General features: G+C 43.4%; 1 protein-coding gene across 1 annotated transcript in view; it reads right to left on the reverse strand.

The window, feature by feature from the left end:
* Nucleotides 1-891: 891 nt before the first annotated feature.
* The window catches only part of TOPAZ1 (testis and ovary specific TOPAZ 1), a 594775-nt gene continuing 571372 nt past the window's right edge, over nucleotides 892-24294 (reverse strand). The window contains exon 20 of the mRNA XM_077491472.1: nucleotides 892-1448. Within this exon, the coding sequence (XP_077347598.1) occupies nucleotides 1235-1448 (214 nt within the window). The 3' untranslated portion in view covers nucleotides 892-1234. The remainder of the gene's footprint in view (nucleotides 1449-24294) is intronic.

A 24294-nucleotide genomic window follows, 5' to 3' on the forward strand; every position in this document is an offset into this window, starting at 1 on the left:
TTAAAACACATCCAATAAAAGAAAAATGGAAAAAAATTGAATTTGTTCATCAATATAGGCCACTATATGTATTCTGCTACATATTTTTGGTAAAAAAAAAATCACAATAAGCATTTATTGATTGGCTTGAACAAAAGTTATAGCCTCTACAAACTATGAGATATATTAATGTAATTTTTATTTTTTTACTAGTAATGGTGGGGATCAGCAACTTCTAGCAGGACTGTGCTATTACGGCGAACAAATCAGACACCTGACACTTTTTTGGGGACCAGTCACATTATTACAGTGATCAGTGCTAAAAATATGCACTGTCACTGTATTGACACAGGCTGAAAAGGGGTAAACATCATGGGCGATTAAAGGGTTAAATGTGTGCCTGATTCAATGTAGTGGGGAGATGCTTTTACTAGTGGAAGGCATGGATTGGTTTTCGTGCTTTACAGGAACACACAATCCATGCCTTCTGTACCGATAGAACGGCAATCTGTTTTGTTTACATAGGCAGACTGCCGTTCTGCCTGTGTGCAAAACGATCAGCGAGTGCCAGCGGACGTTGGATCTGCTGATCAGCTCTCGCTCTGTAAAATCACAGCTGAAGCAAGCAGCCGGTGGTGCGCACTTGCGCCTGATCATATATATATATATATATATACACACACACACACACGATCCTGCGCAGATCGGTTGCCCTGTAGCAGTAAATGTGCTATAGGGTGGTCGGCAAGTGGTTAAGTATTAACATTCTTGATCAGTAATTGTCATGTACAAAACCTTCAAATTCAAAAGGTAATTCCAGGCACCAAGTGTAGAAATTTCATACAATACACATTGATATGATTCAAAATAAAAGCAAAAAAAAGAAAAGTACATAACAGGTGCAGTTATACATTACTTTTTTATTGTTTTGCATAAATCTTCCATGGCAAATAAAAGCCTACGAAAACAAAATAAAAAATACAAATATATATATTATATATATATATATATATACCCCAAAACAGTTATATTTGGCTATTATTTTTTCACTTTTTTATTGCATCACATAAACCTTTAAACTAGTCATGAACATTACAATTAAAGCCTATTAAAAACAAGTAAAAATAAAACGAAACATATAACCATTAAACGGAATGTTCTTGTCCTTTTATTTTATTAGATTCAAAATATTTAACAATGATTACAGTTCTGACAAAAAAATATATGCATAATATATTTGCTTGTTCAGATGGAGCTAATGATAACTCCAGACTTTCACAGCCCAATTCCTGTTCCCGTTCAGCCACTTAACACAACAGTTGTGGTCTAGAGTGTAAACCTGCTCATTGCGGTTATTTACAGTCAAGTGCTTTATGAAAAGTCTGGGACTTGAAAGCCTGCTGGCTTCCAATAATCTTTCCGATGCTGCATGGTAGTTGTCTTTATCTTTAGAACTGTCCTCTTCCTTGCTGCAGGAAAAAAAGATTGGGAAAACTAGAAATTTATATATATACAAATACAAAGCACATTATACAGATATCAAACAAAATGCTAGCTATAGAGAAACTGGTTAATAAAAAGAAATACAGGTAAAGTTTCTAGTTAATTTGCATATTCCATGAATTTGTTTTTCATTTGTGAACTGCAGCATGTGCTAAAGTTAAAGCAATTCCCAGAAATTGTGTAAACTGCCAATTAGAGCATGACCTGAATGAGCCAATGTTTGGTCAAACTGCATTACATGTGGCTAGTTAGCTGTCCACAACAAAGAGAAACAAGGCAATTTACAAGATCAACCACATTTTAGTTCAATCTTGCTTTATTAAAGTTTTATAACAGATGTTACATATACAAAGAATATGGAAAATACAGAGGTGGTACATTTCAAATCATCCACAAGTGGTAGAATGTACATATAAAATAAAAAAAATAAAAAATGATATTGCTTTGGCACTTAGTTACTGGTGATACAAGACAGATGGTACTGTACTAGAGTTGAAGTACTGCCATTACAGGTCACCTAGGGAGTAGCTAGGAGGACAGTCCAGCCAAATTGGTTAAACACTGCCCACATCGGAAAACCAGTGAAAAGTAATACTATTCTGTTGTTAGGTGCAACCTTAAATAGAAAAGGGGTAGTCGAGTATGCAAAACTAGGTTCCAGTAGTGGGTAGTGAGGTGACAGGGAACATAGCCATTCAAAAAAAAAAAAAAAGTAAGGTGGAAAGAGGATAGCCAGGCTTTAACCATTTTAGGTCTGGGCCATAGCCGAATGACAGCTACAGCGCGGACCTCAATTTCCGGGAGGCCGTCCTCCACTGTGTACGAGCCCTGCCCTGCATGGCGTGCGGGGAGCATGCTGTGATCACCGAGACACTGAGACTCGGGTGATCACCGATCCGAGTAAGGGGCTGATCCTGGCCCCTTACCATGTGATCAGCTGTCAGCCAATGACAGCCGATCACATGATGTAAACAAAAGCTCAGTGTTCGCTTTTTTTTTCTCCTCGCGCTATAGAAAAAAAAGCCGATCACCGGCTTATATAAAAGGGACATCGATCCCGAAGAGAAAGGAGGCACATCTGCCGCCTCTCTGCCACTCAGTACCCCCTGCCAGTGCCCCCTGTCATTGTCACCTGCCAGCGCCACCTATCAATGCCCATGAGTGCCAACTATCAACGCCCACAAGTGCCACCTATCAATGCCCACCAGTGGTGCCAATCAGTGCCACCTAGCAGTGCTGCCTATCAGTGTAAGCAATCAGTGACCATCACTGCTGCCTCATCAGCATACAACAATGAAGGAGAAAAATTACCTGTTTGCAAAATTTTATATATTAATTAATTGTTTAAAATTTGGTCTTTCAATTTTTTTTTAACAAAAGATAAAAAATGTAGAGTGATCAAATAGCACCAAAAGAAAGCTCTATTTGTGGGGAAAAAAATGATAGAAATGTCATTTGGGTACAGTGTTGTATGACCGCGCATTTTTCATTCAAAGTGCAACAGCGCTGAAAGCTGAAAATTGGTTATGGGTTTAAGCGCCCAGTAAGAAAGTGGTTAAACTGAAGGAAGAGCCCTTGATGAAGGAGTGGTGTCACCATATAAATCTAAGAGTGGGATGTAGGAGTTGATCCACACCACCATGGATTAAATCTCCTAATTTTCAGCTATATGGGATACCTGGACAATTTTTTGCGACTCCCGGTTATACCAGGAGCTTGTGCAGGATGCAAACTGAGATATAGAGAGTAGATTCTGAATTGAAGTCTCACAAACACTAATCTCCTACCATGCAAATGGCATGGTGGCTGTAGCTACTATATTGCAGTAAGAGCAGGAGAGGACAGATGGCGGCATTCTCACCCCCTCTCCCTATTTAACCTCCCTCCTTGATCTCACCCCCCGTTCTTTTGTTTACCATCCCCTGATCCCTTCCCCCTCATTCTCCCCCACCTTGATATTGGGGTAATTTCCCCTTTCCTTATATACCCTTGGCCGGCTATTGAATGCCTTAACAAGAAAGGACTGAGATAGGTTTTCGATAGACACAGAGGTTCCCCAGTTGTGGGATTTTGTAGGCACTTCAAACCCATAACAGATAAATTGATGAAGACAGATAGAAACAGGAAATATACATGATAGGAACTACTGAAAATACAACAACTGAAACAGCAAGCTGATGATACAATCTGGTATCCTCCACCCAACGTGTTTCAGAGACTATGTGGCTCCTTCATCAGAGGTATAAGAGGTAACTTTGTAGTTGTTCCATGGTGCATCAAAGAACCTTCCCATTTTTGGTTTAAAAACAGAGTCTCAGAACTTTCCGCCCAACCTTGGGGGTAACGTATGTTGTACTGGATAGAAGAGCCAATTGTAAAGAAGAGCATCAAAAAGGTGCTACACCCAACCTGGAAACACTGGGGGACACTGAGGCCTGGCAAACGGCTTCCTGCACCTATGGACCCATTATGGAATGGCAGACCTCAAATTGAGTAGTAATAGGAGTATGGACTGAATGGATGAAAGGTGTGCAGCAGAATCTGCATGAGGCTCCAGTTTTTTTTTTTTTTTGTTTAGCAAGCAGTAAGGAGATCACAGAGGAGCAGGGGAGGGGCTGCCCCCTGTACTCCTCCAAAATGGAATATACAGTCACAACAAAATTTTGATCATAATTGTACAGTACAGGACACAGAAGTTGATTCTTAGACTGTAGGACATGCCCAAGAAATAAATTGAGGGGTAGCAACAAGCCACATAGGAACAAGAAGGGTCAGCAGATCCAAACAGGCAAACAGCAGAGGCATTGTGTAGTTGAAGCAGAGATCAGCAGAGGCTTAAACAGTAAAACTGCCAAAAAAAAATTTGAAAACGTGAACTGAAAAACGGACAGTGGGGCCCTGTGACCATTGAAAAGGAACGATGCTAGATGCCGTCAGGAACACAAAAACCCCAACCTCTCGTGGGAATGGGTTCAGGTAGGAATAGAGCGACCCATTCCTTGAGACCAGAGGCCCTGCAAGGAAACCAAAACAAACACCTAGCCAGGTACAGAGGAGGGAGGAATCACATAGAAAGACCACCTTGAATAAGAGAGGGGGCAGTTGGCAAGGGAATTCATCACAGGCAGTCATAAATGAGTCGTGAGCCCACCCATAAGGTGAATCATATGTGTTCAACATGCCTTCAAGGTAGGACATAGGGAGGGAAAATGACATTCCTAGACAAAAGAGATAAAAAGAGCCCCAGGGAAGCAAAAGAGAGCTGGCTTCCAGGGTAATTTGTGCCCATGTAGCATAAGAAAAAGAGGGGGCCACCAGGAAGAACACAGGGCAAGCCAATGCAAAACTGTGACTGTTTCAGGGCTGGGCTCAGCCCTCCCTTGTCAGTGCTCAGCTGTCAGTTAATTGGTAGCACTCATCATTCCTCAGTGCCTCACCTGGTGATCATTTTCTGCTCGTCAGCCAGCCCCTTCTGGCTATTTAAACTGCCTGGTTCAAATCTCCCATGTTTTCGCCTTGGTCAACACATCTGAATATTCTCTGCTGTGCTCCTGCCAAAGACTTGCCTGGCTGACATCCCTTCTGGTTCCTGATCCTTTCTCTGTCTATGCTGATCTCTGGCTTCCTGATTTACTGGCTTGCACAGAGTACCGACTTTGATTATCGAATCCTGGCAATGTTTTGACTATGTTTACTATTAGCACTATTTTTAGCACTATATTAAAAGGTGGGATTATTTACGGCATTTTCTGTCTCCGTCTGATTCATGGTTCCCGATAGTAGGCAAAGGCCATGAATTCAGAAAATGCATGCAATCCACCTAGTGGTAAAAAAAATTCCGGATTGAATGAGCAGGATCACTACATCGATCAGTTTGCCATAGTGTTATAGACTCTCCTGATTCGCACTGCTCACCCGGATCGTTCCACAGTGGCTGTTCCAGTACAACCAGTGTTGCAGGCCATCCCTGCTGCTGCTCCAGTCTCTGTGCAGGTACCCCCTTAAATATAACCTCTATAATGGGTATGTCTGGTTCCGCTCCACTTCCCGAGCGATTTGGGGGCAATCCAGTTCAACGCAGAAGGTTTTTCAACCAGATTGGGATATACTTCGAGATGCTACCCCAGGCGTTCCCCACGGACAGAAGCAAAGTAGGCCTCTCATAATTTCTTTGCTTTATGATAGAGACTTGGCTTGGGCAAACCCTCTATGGGAGACGCAAAAACCCATTGTCCTGAGTACCCAGAGTTTGTGGCTTCCTTTAAAAGGGTATTTGATGTTGCCGCTCGCTCCACTTCTGCTGCCAAGAGCCTCATGTCCATCAGAGTACGAAAACTGTTACTGATTATGCCATTGAATTATGTACTCTAGCAGCAGAAGTCACTTGGACCAATGAGGCCCTGTGGCTGCTTTTTCTCATGGTCTCTCAGATAGCATCAAAGATGAGATAGTAGCCCGAGACATACCTACAGATCTGGAGAAGTTGATCACATTTGCTATTCTGATTGGCTCCAGACTCAGAGAGACCTTCCTTTCAGGAGCTCTTTTAGACGCCTCCTGTACGTCTTGGCTCTGAGCTTTGCAGTCCCACCCTTGCCTCCCTCCTCACCTTCCATGCCTCCTGGTACCGAGTCTGATAGTGAAGTAGAACCCATGCAGTTGGGCCTCACTCATCTCTGTGGAGAGGGCCTTTAGGAGGAGGGAGAGATTTTGCCTTTATTGTGGCCAGGTGGGTCACTTGTTGAAGTCCTGTCCTACCTGTCCAGGAAACACTTGCACCCGAGGTCCCTATAGGACAGACCTTCGGTGGTGTTGATACATCCCCAGTTATTCTAAAGGATAAGCCTTTTATTCCGGTTATCCTTTCTTGGTCTGAATCATCCATCGAAACACAGGCTCTAATAGACTCCAGGGCTGCAGGCCTGTTCATAGATCGTGCCTTTGTGTCTAAGCACTCGATTCTGCTGCAGCTTCGGCGCCACTTGCCATTGAGGCTATTGATGAAGACCTCTACAGCCTGCCCATGTGACTCATGAGATTTATCCGTTGATAATGGCTATAGGGGCACTTCACCATGTGATAATCCAATTTCAAGTTATTTTATCACCTCGTTATCCATGGTTACAGAGGCACAGCCTCTCTTTTGATTGGTTTCGGGCTGAGGTTCTTTCCTGGTCACCACAATGCAGTAAGACATGTTTTTGGAAAGGGGCCAAGGTCTTGTGCACCTTTTCACTCACCTCCCTGCCAGAAGAGCACCGCGAATTTCGCGATGTTTTTGACGAAGGTCAAGATGGTAGTTTGCCTTCACACCGGTCGTATGATTGCAAAATTGACCTTCAATCTGGTACCATGACTCCTCATGGCCGGGTACCCTTTGGCGGTCTCGCAGGATAAAGCCATGGAGGATTATATTGCCAACGCACTTATCGAGGGTTCATCCGCAAATCCTCATCTCCTGCTCATTCTGGCTTCTTTTTTGTAAAAAAAAGACGAGTGGAGAACTGAGACCTTGTATCAGTTATAGGGGTCACGATTAAGAATGCGTATCCGATTCTGTTGATTACTTAAATTATTTGCCCACCTCATGGGAGCAATGATTTTCATGAAGCTCAATCTGAGAGGGGCATACAATCTCGTGAGGATTAAGGAGGGTGACGAACAGAAAATGGCATTTAATACTAGGACAGGACATTACAAATTCGAATTCCCTAGAGAGCCACCACACGTGTGCTACAGAGGCTGAGAAATAATAACCTGTAGGGCTGCAACTAACGATTATTTTCATAATATATTAGTTGGCCAATTATTGCTTTGATTAATCGATTAATTGGTTAATAACCTTAAAAAAAAATGGGTTAAATTGACATTCATTTTCAACCACAGTGATGGGAAAATTTCGAAATAGAAAACTTCTTAGTCAAAGGAATTTTCAGACAGTGTATGTGGTTTTCGTTCAGAAATTACATTCATTTTAAAGTGGTTGTAAACCCTTACAACACACTTTGACCTACAGGTAAGCCTAGATTAAGGCTTACCTGTAGGTCCACGAAATATCTCCTAAACCTACACGGTTTAGGAGATATTTGCCGAAAGACAGGCACCGCTGTCTACAGCGCGCAGGCGCACTGAGCGCGGCACCGTCAACTGTGAATATGCCACGCGTGGCGGCTCCCGGGCGCATGCACGGGAGTGACGTCATCGCGGCTTCGCCGAATGACAGCGGCGGAGCACCGAGACCCACCGAGAAGATGGATGCGCCGGACTACAGGGGACAGTGGTGATATCGCTGGCTCCTGTGTCAGGTAAGTGACACATAATGGACTACTATGCAATAATAGTCTATTATGCTTTACCTTTGCAGGGAATCAAAGAGGAAGTAAACCCATCAGGGTTTACTTGCTCTTTAAAAACAATGTTAAAAACCAAGTGAAAATTTCTAACAAAATTCTTTCATTCAGCGAATGTACAAAGATTTTTCGTCTGAATATTCTCGTCTGAAAATTGATCTGTGTGGCCGGCGTAAGGCTCGGTACACAACTATGCAGTTTGCTTTTGATCTGTTTCTGCAGTGCTTTTTGCGCACGTGATTTTACTGCAATTTGCATTTTTTTGGGCAGATTAAAAAACACTAATTGCTGCAAAAACGCATTACATGCTTTTCTGCAGCTTCTCCATTGAAGAATATTCAACCAATAAAGCATCATTCAGCGTTTAAAAGACCCTGACCCTTTCAGATGTGAACGTGTCCCATAGGAAACCATGTAAATGAACTGTAGTGCATTTCTGCAAAAAGAACCAATAAACACATAGATGTGAACCAGGTGTAAGACGTTTAGTAACATAATGAGGTTAAAAAAACTAAAATGAGCCCTTTATCCACTTTCAGACCGGACCATTTTGCTGGTAAATGACCAGAGGTCTTTTTACACTTTGGCACTGCGCTGCTTTAACTGGTAATTGCGCAGTCATGCAATGTTGTACCCAAACGAAATTTGCGTCCTTTTCTTCCCACAAATAGAGCTTTCTTTTAAAGGTATTTGACTGACTCTGCGATTTTTATTTTTTGCGATATAAACGTAAAAAGACCGCAAATTTTGAAAAAAAATGATATTTTCTACTTTTTGTTATTAGAAAAATCCAATAAACTCAATTTTAGTCATACATTTAGGCCAAAATGTATTCAGCCACATGTCTTTGGGAAAAAAAAAGTCAATAACTGTATATTTATTGGTTTGCGCAAAAGTTGTCACATCTACAAACTAAGGTACGTTTTCTGGAATTTACGCAGCTTTTAGTTTACGACTGCCTATCTCATTTCTTGAGGTGCTAAAATGGCAGGGCAGTACAAAACCCCCCCAAATGACCCCATTTTGGAAAGTAGACCCCCTAAGGAAATTGATAAGTGGCATGTTGAGCCCATTGAATATTTTATTTTTTTGCCTCAAGCGATTGAATAATGACAAAAAAAAATTTTTTTTTATTTTTTTTTCACAAAGTTGTCACTAAATTATATATTGCTCACGCATGCCATGGGCATATGTGAAATGACACCCCAAAATAAATTCTGCTGCTTCTCCTGAGTACGGGGATACCACATGTGTGGGATTTTTTGGGAGCCTAGCCGCGTACGGGGCCCCGAAAGCCAAGAACCGCCTTCAGGTTTTCTAAGGGCGTAAATATTTGACTTCACTCCTCACTACCTATTACAGTTTTGAAGGCCATAAAATGCCAAGATGGCACAAAACCCCCACAAATGACCCCATTTTAGAAAGTAGACACCCCAAGCTATTTGCTGAGAGGCATGTTGAGTCCATGGAATATTTTATATTTTGCCACAAGTTGCGGGAAAATTACAAACTTTTTTTTTTTTTTTTCACAAAGTTGTCACTAAATGATATATTGCTCACGCATGCCATGGGCATATGTGAAATGACACCCCAAAATAAATTCTGCTGCTTCTCCTGAGTACGGGGATACCACATATGTGGGACTTTTTGGGAGCCTAGCCGCGTACGGGGCCCCGAAAACCAAGCACCGCCTTCAGGCTTTCTAAGGGCGTTACAGTTTTGAAGGCCATAAAATGCCAAGATGGCACAAACCCCCCCCAAATGACCCCATTTTGGAAAGTAGACACCCCTAAATTTAGGGGTACACTAGTGAGACTAGGTAATAAATGGCGGGTGCCCTGAAACTATAAAAAAATAACTAACCAACCAGCGTCACCTGTAACAGTTATATGGTGATCACTGGTGAAAGGGTTAACTAGGGGGCAATCAGGGGGCTTTATGCGGTAGTATATGGGGGTCCCTGGCGCTATAAAAAGCTGCGGCAAACCTAAATACCTACCTGCCTAACTAGCGTCACCTGTGACACTAATACAGCGATCAGAAAAACGATCGCTTATTAGGCTGGGTTCACACTGGAGCGATGCGGGAACGCCACGAATCCGCGGCGGGTTCCCGCATCGCATGCCTCCCGGCGGCAGTTCACACTGCCCTATGCGAACTGCTGGGAGTGTCAGTGAAATGTTAATGACACCCCCAGATCAGTTCGCATATCGCAGTGCGATCTGCAAACTCGGATCGCATGGTGTGAACACCCATGCGATCCGATTCTGCTGCGGACCAAAAAAAGGGTCCCGTGCGAGTTTGCGGCAGGTGCAACGCGAATTCAGCCATACTATCTGCATGGCTGAACTCGAATCGCACAGAGATCGGATGTGATTTGCACTGCGGTGCGAATCACATCCGTTCTCATAAACCGCTGCAATGTGAACCCAGCCTTAGTGACACTGGCGACGGGGGGTCATCACGGGGTTAAACCTTTATTGGGGGGGTTAGGGGGGTACCTTAGAACTAAAGGGGGCTAACCCTAACTGCCCTAACAGTTATTACAGTCACAAATGACACCCGCCGGGTGATCAGGGGGTTAAACCTTTATTATTAGGTAATAAATGGCGGGTGCCCTGAAAGTATAAAAAAATAACTAACCAACCAGCGTCACCTGTAACAGTTATATGGTGATCACTGGTGAAAGGGTTAACTAGGGGGCAATCAGGGGGCTTTATGCGGTAGTATATGGGGGTCCCTGGCGCTATAAAAAGTTGCGGCGAACCTAAATACCTACCTGCCTAACTAGCGTCACCTGTGACACTAATACAGCGATCAGAAAAACGATCGCTTATTAGGCTGGGTTCACACTGGAGCGATGCGGGAACGCCACGAATCCGCGGCGGGTTCCCGCATCGCATGCCTCTCGGCGGCAGTTCACACTGCCCTATGCGAACTGCTGGGAGTGTCAGTGAAATGTTAATGACACCCCCAGATCAGTTCGCATATCGCAGTGCGATCTGCAAACTCGGATCGCATGGTGTGAACACCCATGCGATCCGATTCTGCTGCGGACCAAAAAAGGGTCCCGTGCGAATTTGCGGCGGGTGCGGCGAATGGCTGAACTCGAATCGCACAGAGATCGGATGTGATTTGCACTGCAGTTCGGTGTGAATCACATTCGTTCTCATAAACCGCTGCAATGTGAACCCAGCCTTAGTGACACTGGCGACGGGGGGTGATCACGGGGTTAAACCTTTATTGGGGGGTTAGGGGGGCACATTAGAACTAAAGGGGGCTAACCCTAACTGCCCTAACAGTTATTACAGTCACAAATGACACCAATGCAAAAAAAAAAAAATGCAATTGGTGTCACTGTGACTGGGGGGGGGGCAGGGGTAATTGGGGGTGATCGGGGGGTAAAGGGGGGGTGTGAGTGTGCCTGGCATGTTCCACTGTACGTGTGGTGTGTTGGTGCAACTCACCGATCCTCTCTCCTCGGTGCCGGAACGAAAAATACCGACACTGAGGAGAGATTACATCACTTCCTCTCCTGTGAGGAGAGGAAGTGATGTCGTGGAGCATTTCTATTCGTCGGGAGCGATCGCGAGGGGGTGGCCATGAATGAATGGCTGCCCCCTCATCCCGGATCGCTCCCGAACGAATGCCGACCGCCGCAGGCACCGGGGGGGGGGGGCCCCCCCACCCGCGGGAAGGCAGGGACTTATATATACGCCCATATGCCTGCCCGTGCCATTCTGCCGACCTATATCGTCGTGCGGCGGTCGGCAAGTGGTTATAGTAGAAAAAAGCAGATACTCACTACTGTAAAGGGGTTAATTTTAATTTTTTTACTGTAGAACAGAGAAAGTAATATTTACAGTAGCGATTTACTCTTTTTGTACTATACAGGGCTAATTTTAGTTTTTTTTTTTAACCCCATTATGTTACTGGCCGATTAATAGATTATGAAAATAGTAATTTAATTTTTTATCTCATAATCGGTTATCGATTAGTTGTTTCAGCCCTAATAACCTGTATTGTAAGTTGGAAAAGTGCGAGTTCCATTGTGAACAGGTTCAATTTCTGGGTTATGTAATTTCTACTGCTGGTTTTTTGATGGACCCAGAGAAACTATTTGCAGTCCTACAGTGGCCTCGACCCGTAGGTCTATGTCCGCTAAGTTTTCTTGACTTTGCTAATTATCTGAAGTTTACTCGTAATTTCTCTTCTATGGCTAAACCCCTGACTGATATGACCAAAAAGGACGGTTACTCACAGAATTGGTCTCCTGATTACATTACAGCTTTTGAGTCTCTCAAGGTTACCTTTACTTCAGCTCCCGTGTTGGCACATCCTGATCCCATGTTACCCTTCATTCTCGAGGTTGATGTATCCGAGACTGGAGTTGGTCCCTTCTGTCTCAAAATCCAACCTCTCATTGCGCTATGTATCCTTGTGGCTAATTTTCCAAGAAATTGTCTCCTGGGGAATGCAATTACGAAATTGGGGGCAGTGTGTTGTTAGCGATCATTTTAGCTCTTAAAGAATAGAGGCATCCTCTCAAAAGGTGACGGTTCTCATTTTGACTGATCACAAGAAGAGGCAAAACATTTATCTACCAGAAGGGCACGATGGGCTCTTTTTCTGTCAAGCTTCAATTACATAGTCTCGTTCGGTACCAAGAATGTAAGGGCCGATGCATTGTCTCAACAGTTTTCCTCCACTTCCAAGATGGAATCGGTTCCCGTTTCTGTGATACCTCCTGATCGTATTCTGGCAACTGTTCGTACTAAGTCTCACTTCACCCTTGGGTAAAAAAATTCTTGCCGCTAAGATCCACTCTTCTCTCGAGCAACCTTGTGATCGCTGCTTTGTCCCTGAGAGTCTCCATACTGCTTTGCTCCAAACTTACCATTCTCCCAAGGCAGCTGTCCACCCAGAGAAGAATCAACTAATTTGGGCTCGTTTCCCAACAATTCTGGTGGCCTAGTCTCCGTGCGGATGTAGTCACCTTCATAGCCGCTTGTTCCGTGTGCTCAGTGTAAGACACCATGACACATTCCAGTGGGTCTCCTACAACCCAAACCCAATGAAGATAGGCTTTGGACCCACCTGTCAATGTATTTTATTGTGGAGTTACCCAACTCCCAGGGCAACATTATTCTTATGGTGGTTGACGGGTTCTCGAGAATATCATATAGTATTCCATTTAAGAAGTTGCCCTCATCCAAAGAACTGGCTTACATGTTTGCTAGGTAGATTTTAGATTACATGGGCTATCCAAGGTTATCATCTCGAACAGGGGTAGCCAGTTTATCTCCAGGTTTTGGCGAGCCTTTTGTGCACAGTTGGGAATTCAGCTTTCTTCTCCTCTGCCTATCACCCTCAGTACAATGGGGCCACAGAACGAGCCAACCAAGCCTTGGAGCAGTTTCTAAGCTGCTATATTTCTGACCACCATAACTGGTCAGATCTTTACTTTTGGTGGAGTTTGCTCACAATAGTGCAGTCAATACAGCTTCCTGATTGTCTCAGTTTTTGGTGAATTATGAAAAAAAAGAATTCCTGTGTTAGAGGAGCATCTCTGTGGTCTTCGTACCACCTGGGTACAGGTCCAAGAGTCCATGCAACGTGCTAGTGATAGGTACAGACTCCATGCTGACTGCACAACCCTGCCCGCACCTTCGTAATAGGCTGGGGAGAGGGTCTGGCTGTCATCTTGCAACCTCCAACCCCATGCTCCCTCACAGAAACTGGCACCACGGTTTATTGGGCCTTTTCCGTATTCTACCTAAGATCAACCCAGTGGCTTACGCATTAGACCTTCCTTTTAACATGCGTATTTCGAATGTATTTCATGTCTCCTTATTAAAGTCCTTGGTGTGCAACCATTTCAACACTTCGATACCACGTCCTCGCTCAATTCAGGTTGAGAACCATGAGTATGAGATACAATCTAGAAGTTTTTTTGATAAATATAAAACTGTGATAAATATATTGTGATTCAAATTTTGCTGCAGCAGCTGTCACTAGTGTGCTCCCACAAAAAAACAATATAAAAATATATAAGTGTGACAGTGCTGCAATAATAACATAGCAAAATACAACTTTGCAGTGATAGTACAAAAAAAATGTATATATGTATGTATATATATATATATGTATATATATATATATATACATATATATATATATATATATATATATATATATATATTAATGCAAGAAAGTCCCACAAAAAACAGTATGGAAAAAATGAGATAACACTGCAATAATAGATATTATACCAAGAACAAACTTTCCAGTGATAATGCAGTATGTGAAAAAAATATAAAAATAAATTAATGCAAAAAAATCCAATAATGAGAAATCCTCCACAGTGATGATTCTTCTAACAAAAACTTTATCCTGCAGTTAGCGTTCAAAGACGCCCGCACATGCGCAGTAGCGTTTCCTCGTGTCAGTGGGACACAATGTAAACATACGGCATGCCGTTTAAAGAGGAAGTAAACCCCTTCAAACCATTTTGACCTACAGGTAAGCCTAGATTAAGGCTTACCTGTAGGTCCAAGCAATATCTCCTAAACCTATATGGTTTAGGAGATATTTGCCCGAAAATGGGCACCGCTGTCTACGGCGCATGCGCCGTAGACAGCGGCGCGCAGGCGCACTAAATGCGGCAAGTCCAAGAATGGATTTGCCTAATTTGTCGACTCCCGTGCGCAAGCGCGGGAGTGACGGCATCCCGGCTTCGCCGAATGGCAGCGGCGGAGCTGCGAGACGCGACTCCCGTGCGCATGCACGAGTCGAGTGACGTCATCGCGGCTTCGCCGCTGTCATTGGTCGGAGCTGCGAGACGCCACCAGCAAGATGGATGCGGCGGACTACAGGGATCAGCGGCGACTTCGCTGGCTCCTGTGTCAGGTAAGTGACACATAATGAGCTACTATGCGATGCATAGTAGTCCATTATGCTTTACCTTTGCAGGGAAAAAAAGAGGAAGTAAACCCATCAGGGTTTACTTCCTCTTTAAGACGCACTTCCGGTTTAAACAGACGGAAGGCGCTGCTTTGTGACCACTTTCAGTCACGGACTCTATAGATGTAATAGGCTTCAAGAACATGGCCAGCTAGGGCATTCAAAGACGCCCGCACGTGCGCAATAGCGCTTCTTTGTGTCCGTATTGGTGCAACCCTAGTATATACGTTATGTCTCACATTTCCTCCATGAGAGTAAAAAAAAAAAAAAGCATACTTCGTACAATATTTTGGGACAGGACTACAAAATGTTATGATAAGATAGAGAAAAAACGTTTCAATACATATTTTAAATTTTATCCTTACCAAAGAAGCGCAAATGTGCATTAGGTACAGAGTGCAGAGCTCAGGGTTCAGGGATGTGCTCAGTGTCAGATTGACAACTCATGAGGCGCCCGGGCAATAAAAGATTATGGGGCCCCTCATGCTTACAGGTGGCCGCCACGCCAGGAGCCATTACAAAAACAACATATAGAGTACAACAGTCAGAATGAGCGCCACGCTCACAGAGTCCTGCCTTACATGAAAGTCGCAACATTCTCCCTATACATCACAGTCTGCAGAGTGCCACCTTATGGCAGAGCCCCCAGTGTGCTACCCTACGGTAGAGTCCCCAATTGTGCCACCCTACGGCAGCGCCCCCCCCCCCAGCGTGCCACCCTACGGAAGAGCCCCCCCCCCAGCATGCCACCCTACGGCAGATACCCATCGTTTCACCTTCTCTCAGTGTTCCCTTAAACACACCTTTGCACTTTAGTGCTTGGTGTGGCAGGCAACTGGTGGGAGAAGGCTTTTAATTAGAAAAAAAAATCCACATGTTGCAGGCTCTAAACTGCGCAAGTCGTAGAGCCAGCAGAATATAGTGAACTGCTGTGGTTGGCCTCAGTCGGGCATGTGAATAAAAGCCCTGCTTGTTGTGTGCCATTATGTCACTACACAGGTATGCACCCAGACCAGGGGCGGATCCAGAGTCTAATCTCGGGAGGGGCACTGCCAGATAATTTTGCAGGCAATTGCTGGTGTTGGCACTCCAATCATCATGGCACCACGTTTGATATTGTGTTAAGATAATTGAAGCACATTATTTCTATTATTACATTGTAATATAAAAGGTAATAGTTCAACTCACCATAATGCCCCCCCGGTGTGTCACTTGTCACCGTTGCCTGCCACCAGATGCAGATTGTCACTTGACAATCAACATCTGGTGCCAGGGGATGTGGCACTTGCCAATGTAGCATGCCACAAGATGCGGATTGTCACTTGCCAGTGGCTGTGTCCCAGAATGAGGGCAGGCATTAATAGATGATGTAATCTCTCTGCTGCCTGCGCCTGCACAGTGATAGCGGTGTTCTGTCAGAAGCTGAGCTGCGGGGATGCAGGGCGGGCAGTGAGAGATGTCAGAAAGTCGCTACCCATCAGAATATGCAAACAAAGTGAAGTTGTATTGTGGCTATCTTGGTACACCTGACCTGCCCTGCTGCCTGATCTGAGGTTGAACTCAGCAGTGCACCATCCAGCTGCCTCTGAAAGGCAAGTGGATTTTTCACGGCCATGGGATTTAAATCGACTTCTGTTGAGCGGCAGTAGGCACACATGGATCAAACAGTATACACACATGCAACTGCCCCATTGAAGCGCCCCCCCCCCCCAGACCTGCTGCCTGATCTGAGGCCACACACAGTTACACACACAGTATACACACACCAGCACTTTCTCAGCCTGATGGAAGACTGCTGCTGTCCCCATCTCCTGGCATGCTGGGACTTGTAGTGCCCCAGCAGCACACAGGCAGCAGTAATGCAGGAGAGGAGGGGGACTGTGCCTGTGTATTAGTGGGCAGGTAATGAGTAGGTGTAGCAGAGATTGGGGGAGAAGTTCCGAACATGTCTTTCCTCCAGGAGCAGTGCACTTCTCCCCACAGGAAATCCATCTAACTGCTTCAGAGACAGGAGGAGCCATGCTAGAGGAAACAGCCTTCCCCCTCCCCCTGCTCACCAGGGTAAGCACTGACAAAAATGCACTCAGTTCAGCAAGCTTACCTTCCAGCAGACTGCAGTCCATCCCACACTGTAAGCTATAAACTCCTCCAGCTGTCGGCATCTCCTGCTCTGAAATCAAATAAGCCGCGATAGGGAAGTGGGCAAGTACACTGTGTTCCCATTGGCTGAGGAGGCAGTAGAGGCGGGGCAGCTATAGCCTCAGGATTTTCACAGCAAAATTATGTTGGCAAGGGAAATTTCAGGGACAGATGTTAAAGAGCACAGATTTTTACATACTGTCCCTGGTTTTAGTGAGGGTGGCAACCCTGAAGGGGCCCCCTATTGGCCCGGCCCTTGCCCGAATGGTCAGTCTGCCCTGGGTGCGCTATGTACAGAGTTCAGTGGTGAACAACATTAAAGAATGCAGAGTATACAGAGGTGCAGTGTACAGCCCATCACTGACATGAATAGTTGTACGCTGCTTTACTCATGTTTATGATCACTGTATAGAGTAATACAGCAGCACACTCATGGAGGAACTACATGAGTATCTACAGGGGGTAGAGTTGTCACACTTGTCCCGAAATCCAGAGCTGCTTATTGGAAGCTCCCATAACTATTGAGGAGATCCACTTGGCGGCTAACTCCTTCCTTAATTTCAAGGCCCCTTGGGACAATAGCATTCCAAATGAGATATATAAATCATATGGGGGCACCATTCTACCACATTTACTTAAAACACTCAATGCAGCTAGGGAGTGCCAGTGTCTGCCTGACTCAATGACGCAAGCCCACATATTCCTACTACTAAAACCTGGGAAAGACTCCCTGGATCTGGGCTCTTACACGCTGATCTCTCTTTTACAGACAGATACAAATTCTGGTGAAGGTGTTAGCCCTAAGACTTAATAAGGTGATATTGTCCATTATTATACACCCAGATGAATCTTGATTTATTCCAGAACGCGCTACAGCCATTAATCTATGCTGCCTGGTCCTGAACATGCAGTCCCAGGCCAACAATGCGGGAGACAGGGCTTTGTTGTCATTGGATGCCCGCCCACAAGGCCTTCGATAGTGACATGGACATTCACTGTACTGTTCATTTAAGCACAAGAGACTCAATTTCTCACTGTTCAAAATGGAGTTTCTTGCGCTTAAATGAACAGTACAGTGAATGTCCATGTCAATAGCATAGAGTGGCGGTACTTGTGGGCAAAAATGCACAAGTTTGGGTTTGGACCCGTGTTTTTGTCATGGGTACAACTGATCTATAGCTTCCCAAAAGTGGTAATCAGAAAAGCAGGACATATATCTATGCCTTTCCCCGCTATATAGGGGAACCAGACAGGGATGCCCTTTATCCCCCCTGCTATTTGCCATAGAACCCATGGCTGCACTGATTTGTTGGAAACCCCTGATAATCGGGTTTAAATATGGCCAGATTCCCGAAAAATGTATGCTCTATGCAGACGACACCATGCTGCTACTAGGGTATGCTGTAGGATCCCTGCAGGAGGAAATGACAATCTTTAGATGGCTTGGTACATTTTAAGGACTGGTGATCAACATAATATATTAACATAACATATTTATGTTTATAGCTTATACTCTTTATGGACTAACAAGGTTTCTAGGGATACATCACTACACACACACACACACACACACACACACACACACACACACACTCGCAGTTCACCTCTTTCCCCTCTTTTCTTGCCTATTTTGTCACCTGTTGTTAGTATCCCTCTGCTATCCTACGTTTCTAACCATCTTCATGTCAATTTCATTTCATTCATACATACATATCTTTATGCTAATACTTATTGATTCTACTTTACTACTTTAGATGCCAAACATACTTATGTTCACAGCCTATACTTTTTATGGACTAACGAGGTCTCTAGGGATACATCATTACACCTAAGCCATGCCTGCTCTCCGTTTGGCCACTGGTGGGGTCCCATCTGACTCTGCCTCCTCAACTCCCTGGGGAGACACCTGCTGCTGCTATCTTGAGGCTGCACACCTGGAGCCATGGTCAAGCTCAGTGGTGAGTATGGGGACCCATAACCCCTCCTACCCTGTGCCTTTATAACTAATACTGTGCTATATTGCCAAACATATTTTTTTCATCCTTGGTACATTGTTGCACACATCCACCCATGAAGAGCGAGCTGGATCTCGTGAAACTAGTCGGGTAGTATGATGCCCGTGTACTATGACTACTACCACATTTATGTACCAATATTACTTGTTTATGTATCTTTTTTAATTGGCAACTGTTGGTGTTATCTATGCATGTAAACAATTGTACTTGAATAAACCATATACTATATTTACTACTGTTATGTTTACTGGCGGAAATGGCACCCACTTAATTTAAAGTCCCCGGGCGATTCCTTCGTTTTTATATGTTACAGGGATGGAAGTGTGTCACTGGGGACACCAGACCTTTTCCTTTTCTCTAAGTTTAAATACTTGGGAGTTTTTGTTACCCCGCAACCTTGTCACTATATATCCCTTAATCTTTCCCCATTATTGGGACGGATTCGGGACAAGATTAAAATATGGTCTAAACTAAAGATGTCATTAGTCGGCAGGGTAAACCTCACCAAAATGATTTTTATGCCACAACTTTTGTGTATTTTGCATAATACACCCATGATGATCCCACTTAAAATAGTCTGCATTATCAACTCCATGCTTAGGTCCTTTACCAAACCCCCGAGGATCAGGCTGGAACAATGGCAAAAACCTAAGGAGGCAGGGTGGCTGGCCCTCCCTAATCCCTGGATTTATTATCCAGTAGCCCAGTTACAGCACATTGCCCGTTCTATCACAGAAGAGAATAATAGTGAGGGGGATAACGAGGACCCAACCACGGCCCTCTTGCGACATGGGACGGGGACATATAATGTAGCCATGGGATTAGAGGCTCTGGCCTTTACAAAGCCTAACAAACTCTTTCCTACCTATGCTATGATGCAAAAAATCTGGAACAAAGTCAGGCAGCTACAGTATATGAATGGTTTTACTGGGTATAGCCCTATATGGGACAATAAGTACTATGAGGAATTACAATCCCTCACATGTGCAGAAAAATAGAAGTCAAATGGTGTTACACACTTAGTGCGCATCTTTCTAATGGTGAACTATGCTCATTCTCAGACTTGCAGACTAGATTTGGGTTACCCCAATCAATGTACTTCGCCTATATGCAGCTGAGTCATGCGATTAGGGTGCAAACTGGTGGTTCCTTATGGACACAGTCCCACGCCATGGTTCATTACGTGACAGAAGTTACCCATTTTAAGGGATTTATCTCCAGGGCTTACTCTATGTTATTGTCTATATTCCTGGACGGCTTCCCGTCCAGAGCTGCATCCATGTGGGAGAATGATGTGGGCACTTTCGAGGAGGCGCAATGGGAGGAGGTTAGGGCTGAAACAACTAATCAATTAACTGACAACTAATCGATTATGAAATTAATTGATTACCATTTTCAAAATCGATTAATTGGCCAGTAACGTAACGGGGTTAAACAAAATAAAATGAGCCCTTTACAGTGCCTTGCGAAAGTATTCGGCCCCCTTGAACTTTTCAACCTTTTGCCACATTTCAGGCTTCAAACAAAGATATAAAATTTTAATTTTTTGTGAAGAATCACCAACAAGTGGGACACAATTGTGAAGTGGAACGAAATCTATTGGATAATTTAAACTTTTTTAGCAATTAAAAAACTGAAAAGTGGAGCGTGCAAAATTATTCGGCCCCTTTACTTTCAGTGCAGTAAACTCACTCCAGAAGTTCAGCGAGGATCTCTGAATGATCCAATGTTGTCCTAAATGACTGATGGTGATAAATAGAATCCACCTGTGTGTAATCAAGTCTCTGTATAAATGCACCTGGCTCTGTGATAGTCTCAGGGTTCTGTTGAAAGCGCAGAGAGCATCATGAAGACCAAGGAACACACCAGGCAGGTCCGTAATACTGTTGTGGAGAAATTTAAAGCCGGATTTGGATACAAAAAGATTTCCCAAGCTTTAAACATCCCAAGGAGCACTGTGCAAGCGATCATTTTAAAATGGGAGTATCAGACCACTGCAAATATACCAAGACCTGGCCGTCCCTCTAAACTTTCAGCTCAGACAAGGAGAAGACTGATCAGAGATGCAGCCAAGAGGCCCATGATCACTCTGGATGAACTGCAGAGAACTACAGCTGAGGTGGGAGAGTCTGTCCATGGGACAACAATCAGTCGTACACTGCACAAATCTGGCCTTTATGGAAGAGTGGCAAGAAGAAAGCCATTTCTCAAAGATATCCATAAAAAGTCTCGTCTAAAGTTTGCCACAAGCCACCTGGGAGACACACCAAACATGTGGAAGAAGGTGCTCTGGTCAGATGAAACCAAAATCGAACTTTTTGGCCACAATGCAAAACGATATGTTTGGCGTAAAAGCAACACAGCTCATCACCCTCAACACACCATCCCCACTGTCAAACATGGTGGTGGCAGCATCATGGTTTGGGCCTGCTTTTCTTCAGCAGGGACAGGGAAGATGGTTAAAATTGAGGGGAAGATGGATGCAGCCAAATACAGGACCATTCTGGATGAAAACCTGTTGGAGTCTGCAAAACACCTGAAACTGGGACGGAGATTTATCTTCCAACAAGACAATGATCCCAAACATACAGCAAAATCTACAAAGGAATGGTTCACAAATAAACGTATCCAGGTGTTAGAATGGCCAAGTCAAAGTCCAGACCTGAATCCAATCGAGAATCTGTGGAAAGAGCTGAAAACTGCTGTTCACAAACGCTCTCCATCCAACCTCACTGAGCTCACTGAGCTCGAGCTGTTTTGCAAGGAAGAATGGGCAAGAATTTCAGTCTCTCGATGTGCAAAACTGATAGAGACATACCCCAAGCGACTTGCAGCTGTAATCGCAGCAAAAGGTGGCTCTACAAAGTATTAACGCAAGGGGGCCGAATAATTTGCATGCCCCACTTTTCATTTTTTTATTAGTTAAAAAAGTTTCAAAAATCCAATAGATTTCGTTCCACTTCACAATTGTGTCCCACTTGTTGGTGATTCTTCACAAAAAATAAAAATGTTATATCTTTATGTTTGAAGCCTGAAATGTGGCAAAAGGTTGAAAAGTTCAAGGGGGCCGAATACTTTCGCAAGGCACTGTATAGTACAAAAAGAGCAAATAATCTCTACTGTAAATATTCGTTTCACAGTTCTACAGTAAAAAATTTAACCCCCTTAAAGTAGTGATTATCTGCTTTTTTTGTACTATAAAGGGCCAATTTTAGTTTTTTTAACCCCATTATGTTACTAAACGTCTTAGACCTGGTTCACATCTATGCGTTTGTTGGTGCTTTTTGCAGAAACGCACTACAGTACATTTACATGGTTTCCTATGGGACACGTTCACATCTATGCTTTTTTCAGGCGCTGCGTATTTGAAAAGTGTCAGGGACTTTTTTGGTTCGATATACTTCAATGGAGAAGCTGCAGAAAAAATGCGTTTTTGCAGCAATTTGTGTTTTTTAATCTGCCCAACAACAAATTGGGCAAAAAAATGCAAAAAGGCAAATTGCAGCAAAATCATGTGTGCGAAAAATCAAAAAGCACAGCAAAAAGCGCTGCAGAAACAGATCAAAAGCAAACTGCATAGGTGTGTACCGAGCCTTATGCTGACCACACGGATCAAGTTTCAGATGAGAATATTCAGACAAAAAAATCTTTGTAAATTCGCTGAATGAAAGAATGTTGTTTGAAATTTTCACTTGTTTTTAACATTTAGTTTTAAAAATGAATGTAATTTTCTGAATGAAAACCACATACACTGTCTGAAAATTCCTTTGACCAAGAAGTTTTCTATTATTTCCAAATTTTTCCATCACTGTGGTTGGCAATTAACGTCGATTTGACCCCACTAACGATTAGAAAATAGAACAAATCTTCTTAAAATTACATATTTTTTTTTGAAGGAAGACATTTTTTAAATAAAAAAAAAAAATGATCTCTGAGTCTAATGATATTTACCAGATTCACCCATTAATAGTATGTATAGTATATCTCTTCTAATGGTATATACAGTATCTCTCTTCTGTCTGTTATTCTCAGAGTGGATTAGATATTTTGTTTCCTAACTATATAGTTGGTTATTTAGATTTACCACTGCATAAAGATATTTAAGAATAAATTGTCTTTTTTTAAAACATTACATATTAACTAAATTATACACCACACTTTTTTTAAGGTTATTAACAGATTGTGGGGTGGGGTATCTGCCTGGAGTTGTAGTCTGTGGGTAATGTGATATTGACGATTTGTACATGACACTGTTCTAATTGGAACCTGTTGAGTTGATGTATTTCCTGTGTGTTATTTCAATAAAATCCTTTTTTGAGAACAAAAAAAAAGATTGTTGGCATATGTGGATGGAGCAACTGTATCCCTCCAGAGGAAAAGGAGTCCCAGCCTTTTAGCATCAATAGAGGACGTGCAGGTACAAAAAGATAATAAAATTGTGACATATACAAGTAGTGGCATCTGAATTTTGGAGTGCTATGGAGGTTGCTTAAATTATTTAGTTCTCAATGTATTCTAAATCCAAGAATACAAGATAGTCTGGGTCAATGACGTGCGTAAAACGTAAGGCCCAAGACAATAAGCAACAAAAATGACAGGAAACTACTGGAGTCTCTATCCTAAATAATGAGAACGTCATCAATGTATCTGCCATAGAAATCAAATGTGTCTCATGAATGGACAATTTGTCCAGATCGAACATTTCTCCCAAAACCTCAATGTTATATTAGCATAGCAGGGTGCAAAACTCATGGCCATCGCTGTGCAGCTTATTGTAGATAAAATTTATCCAGGAAAAAAAAAAAAAGTGTGTTCCAGGGAAAACTTCGTCCCCTCCAAAACAAAAATTGAGCCTGTCCCGAATTATATTGTAGATCTTTAAACAAAAAGTGAGAAAGGGCTTTAATATCTACCTCATGAGGGATGGAGGTGTAAAGGGAGCAGACATCCAAAGATACCCACAGATAGTCACTCTCCCATTTATGTTCTTGTAGAATATTGATGATGTGACCAAGCTGTTGCACCATAGGTTGAAGAAAACAGTCAATATATTGCGAGAGGCCACCGGTAAAACTATTGGTACCAGCAACTATAGGTCTACAAGGTGGGCTTGGTCAGTGACTTGTGCGCCTTGGGGAGATGACAAAAATATGGGATGCTACAGATGGTAGGTAACAAGAACTGGTCTTTCTGTTTGCCGAGTACAGCATCATGAATCACCTCCTGTACCATATTTTTGAGGGTTTGCTGAAATTCACAGAGGGGATTGTTAGGCAAAACTAAATAAGTACTGGTATCGGAATGCAAACTGAAAGACTCCTGGAGATAATCAGTACAGTTCTGGA

This window comes from Lithobates pipiens, unplaced genomic scaffold (genome assembly GCF_037356315.1).
Source record: "Lithobates pipiens isolate NorthernLeopardFrog02 unplaced genomic scaffold, aLitPip1_a1.2 Scaffold_19, whole genome shotgun sequence".
Taxonomy (NCBI): Eukaryota; Metazoa; Chordata; class Amphibia; order Anura; family Ranidae; genus Lithobates; species Lithobates pipiens.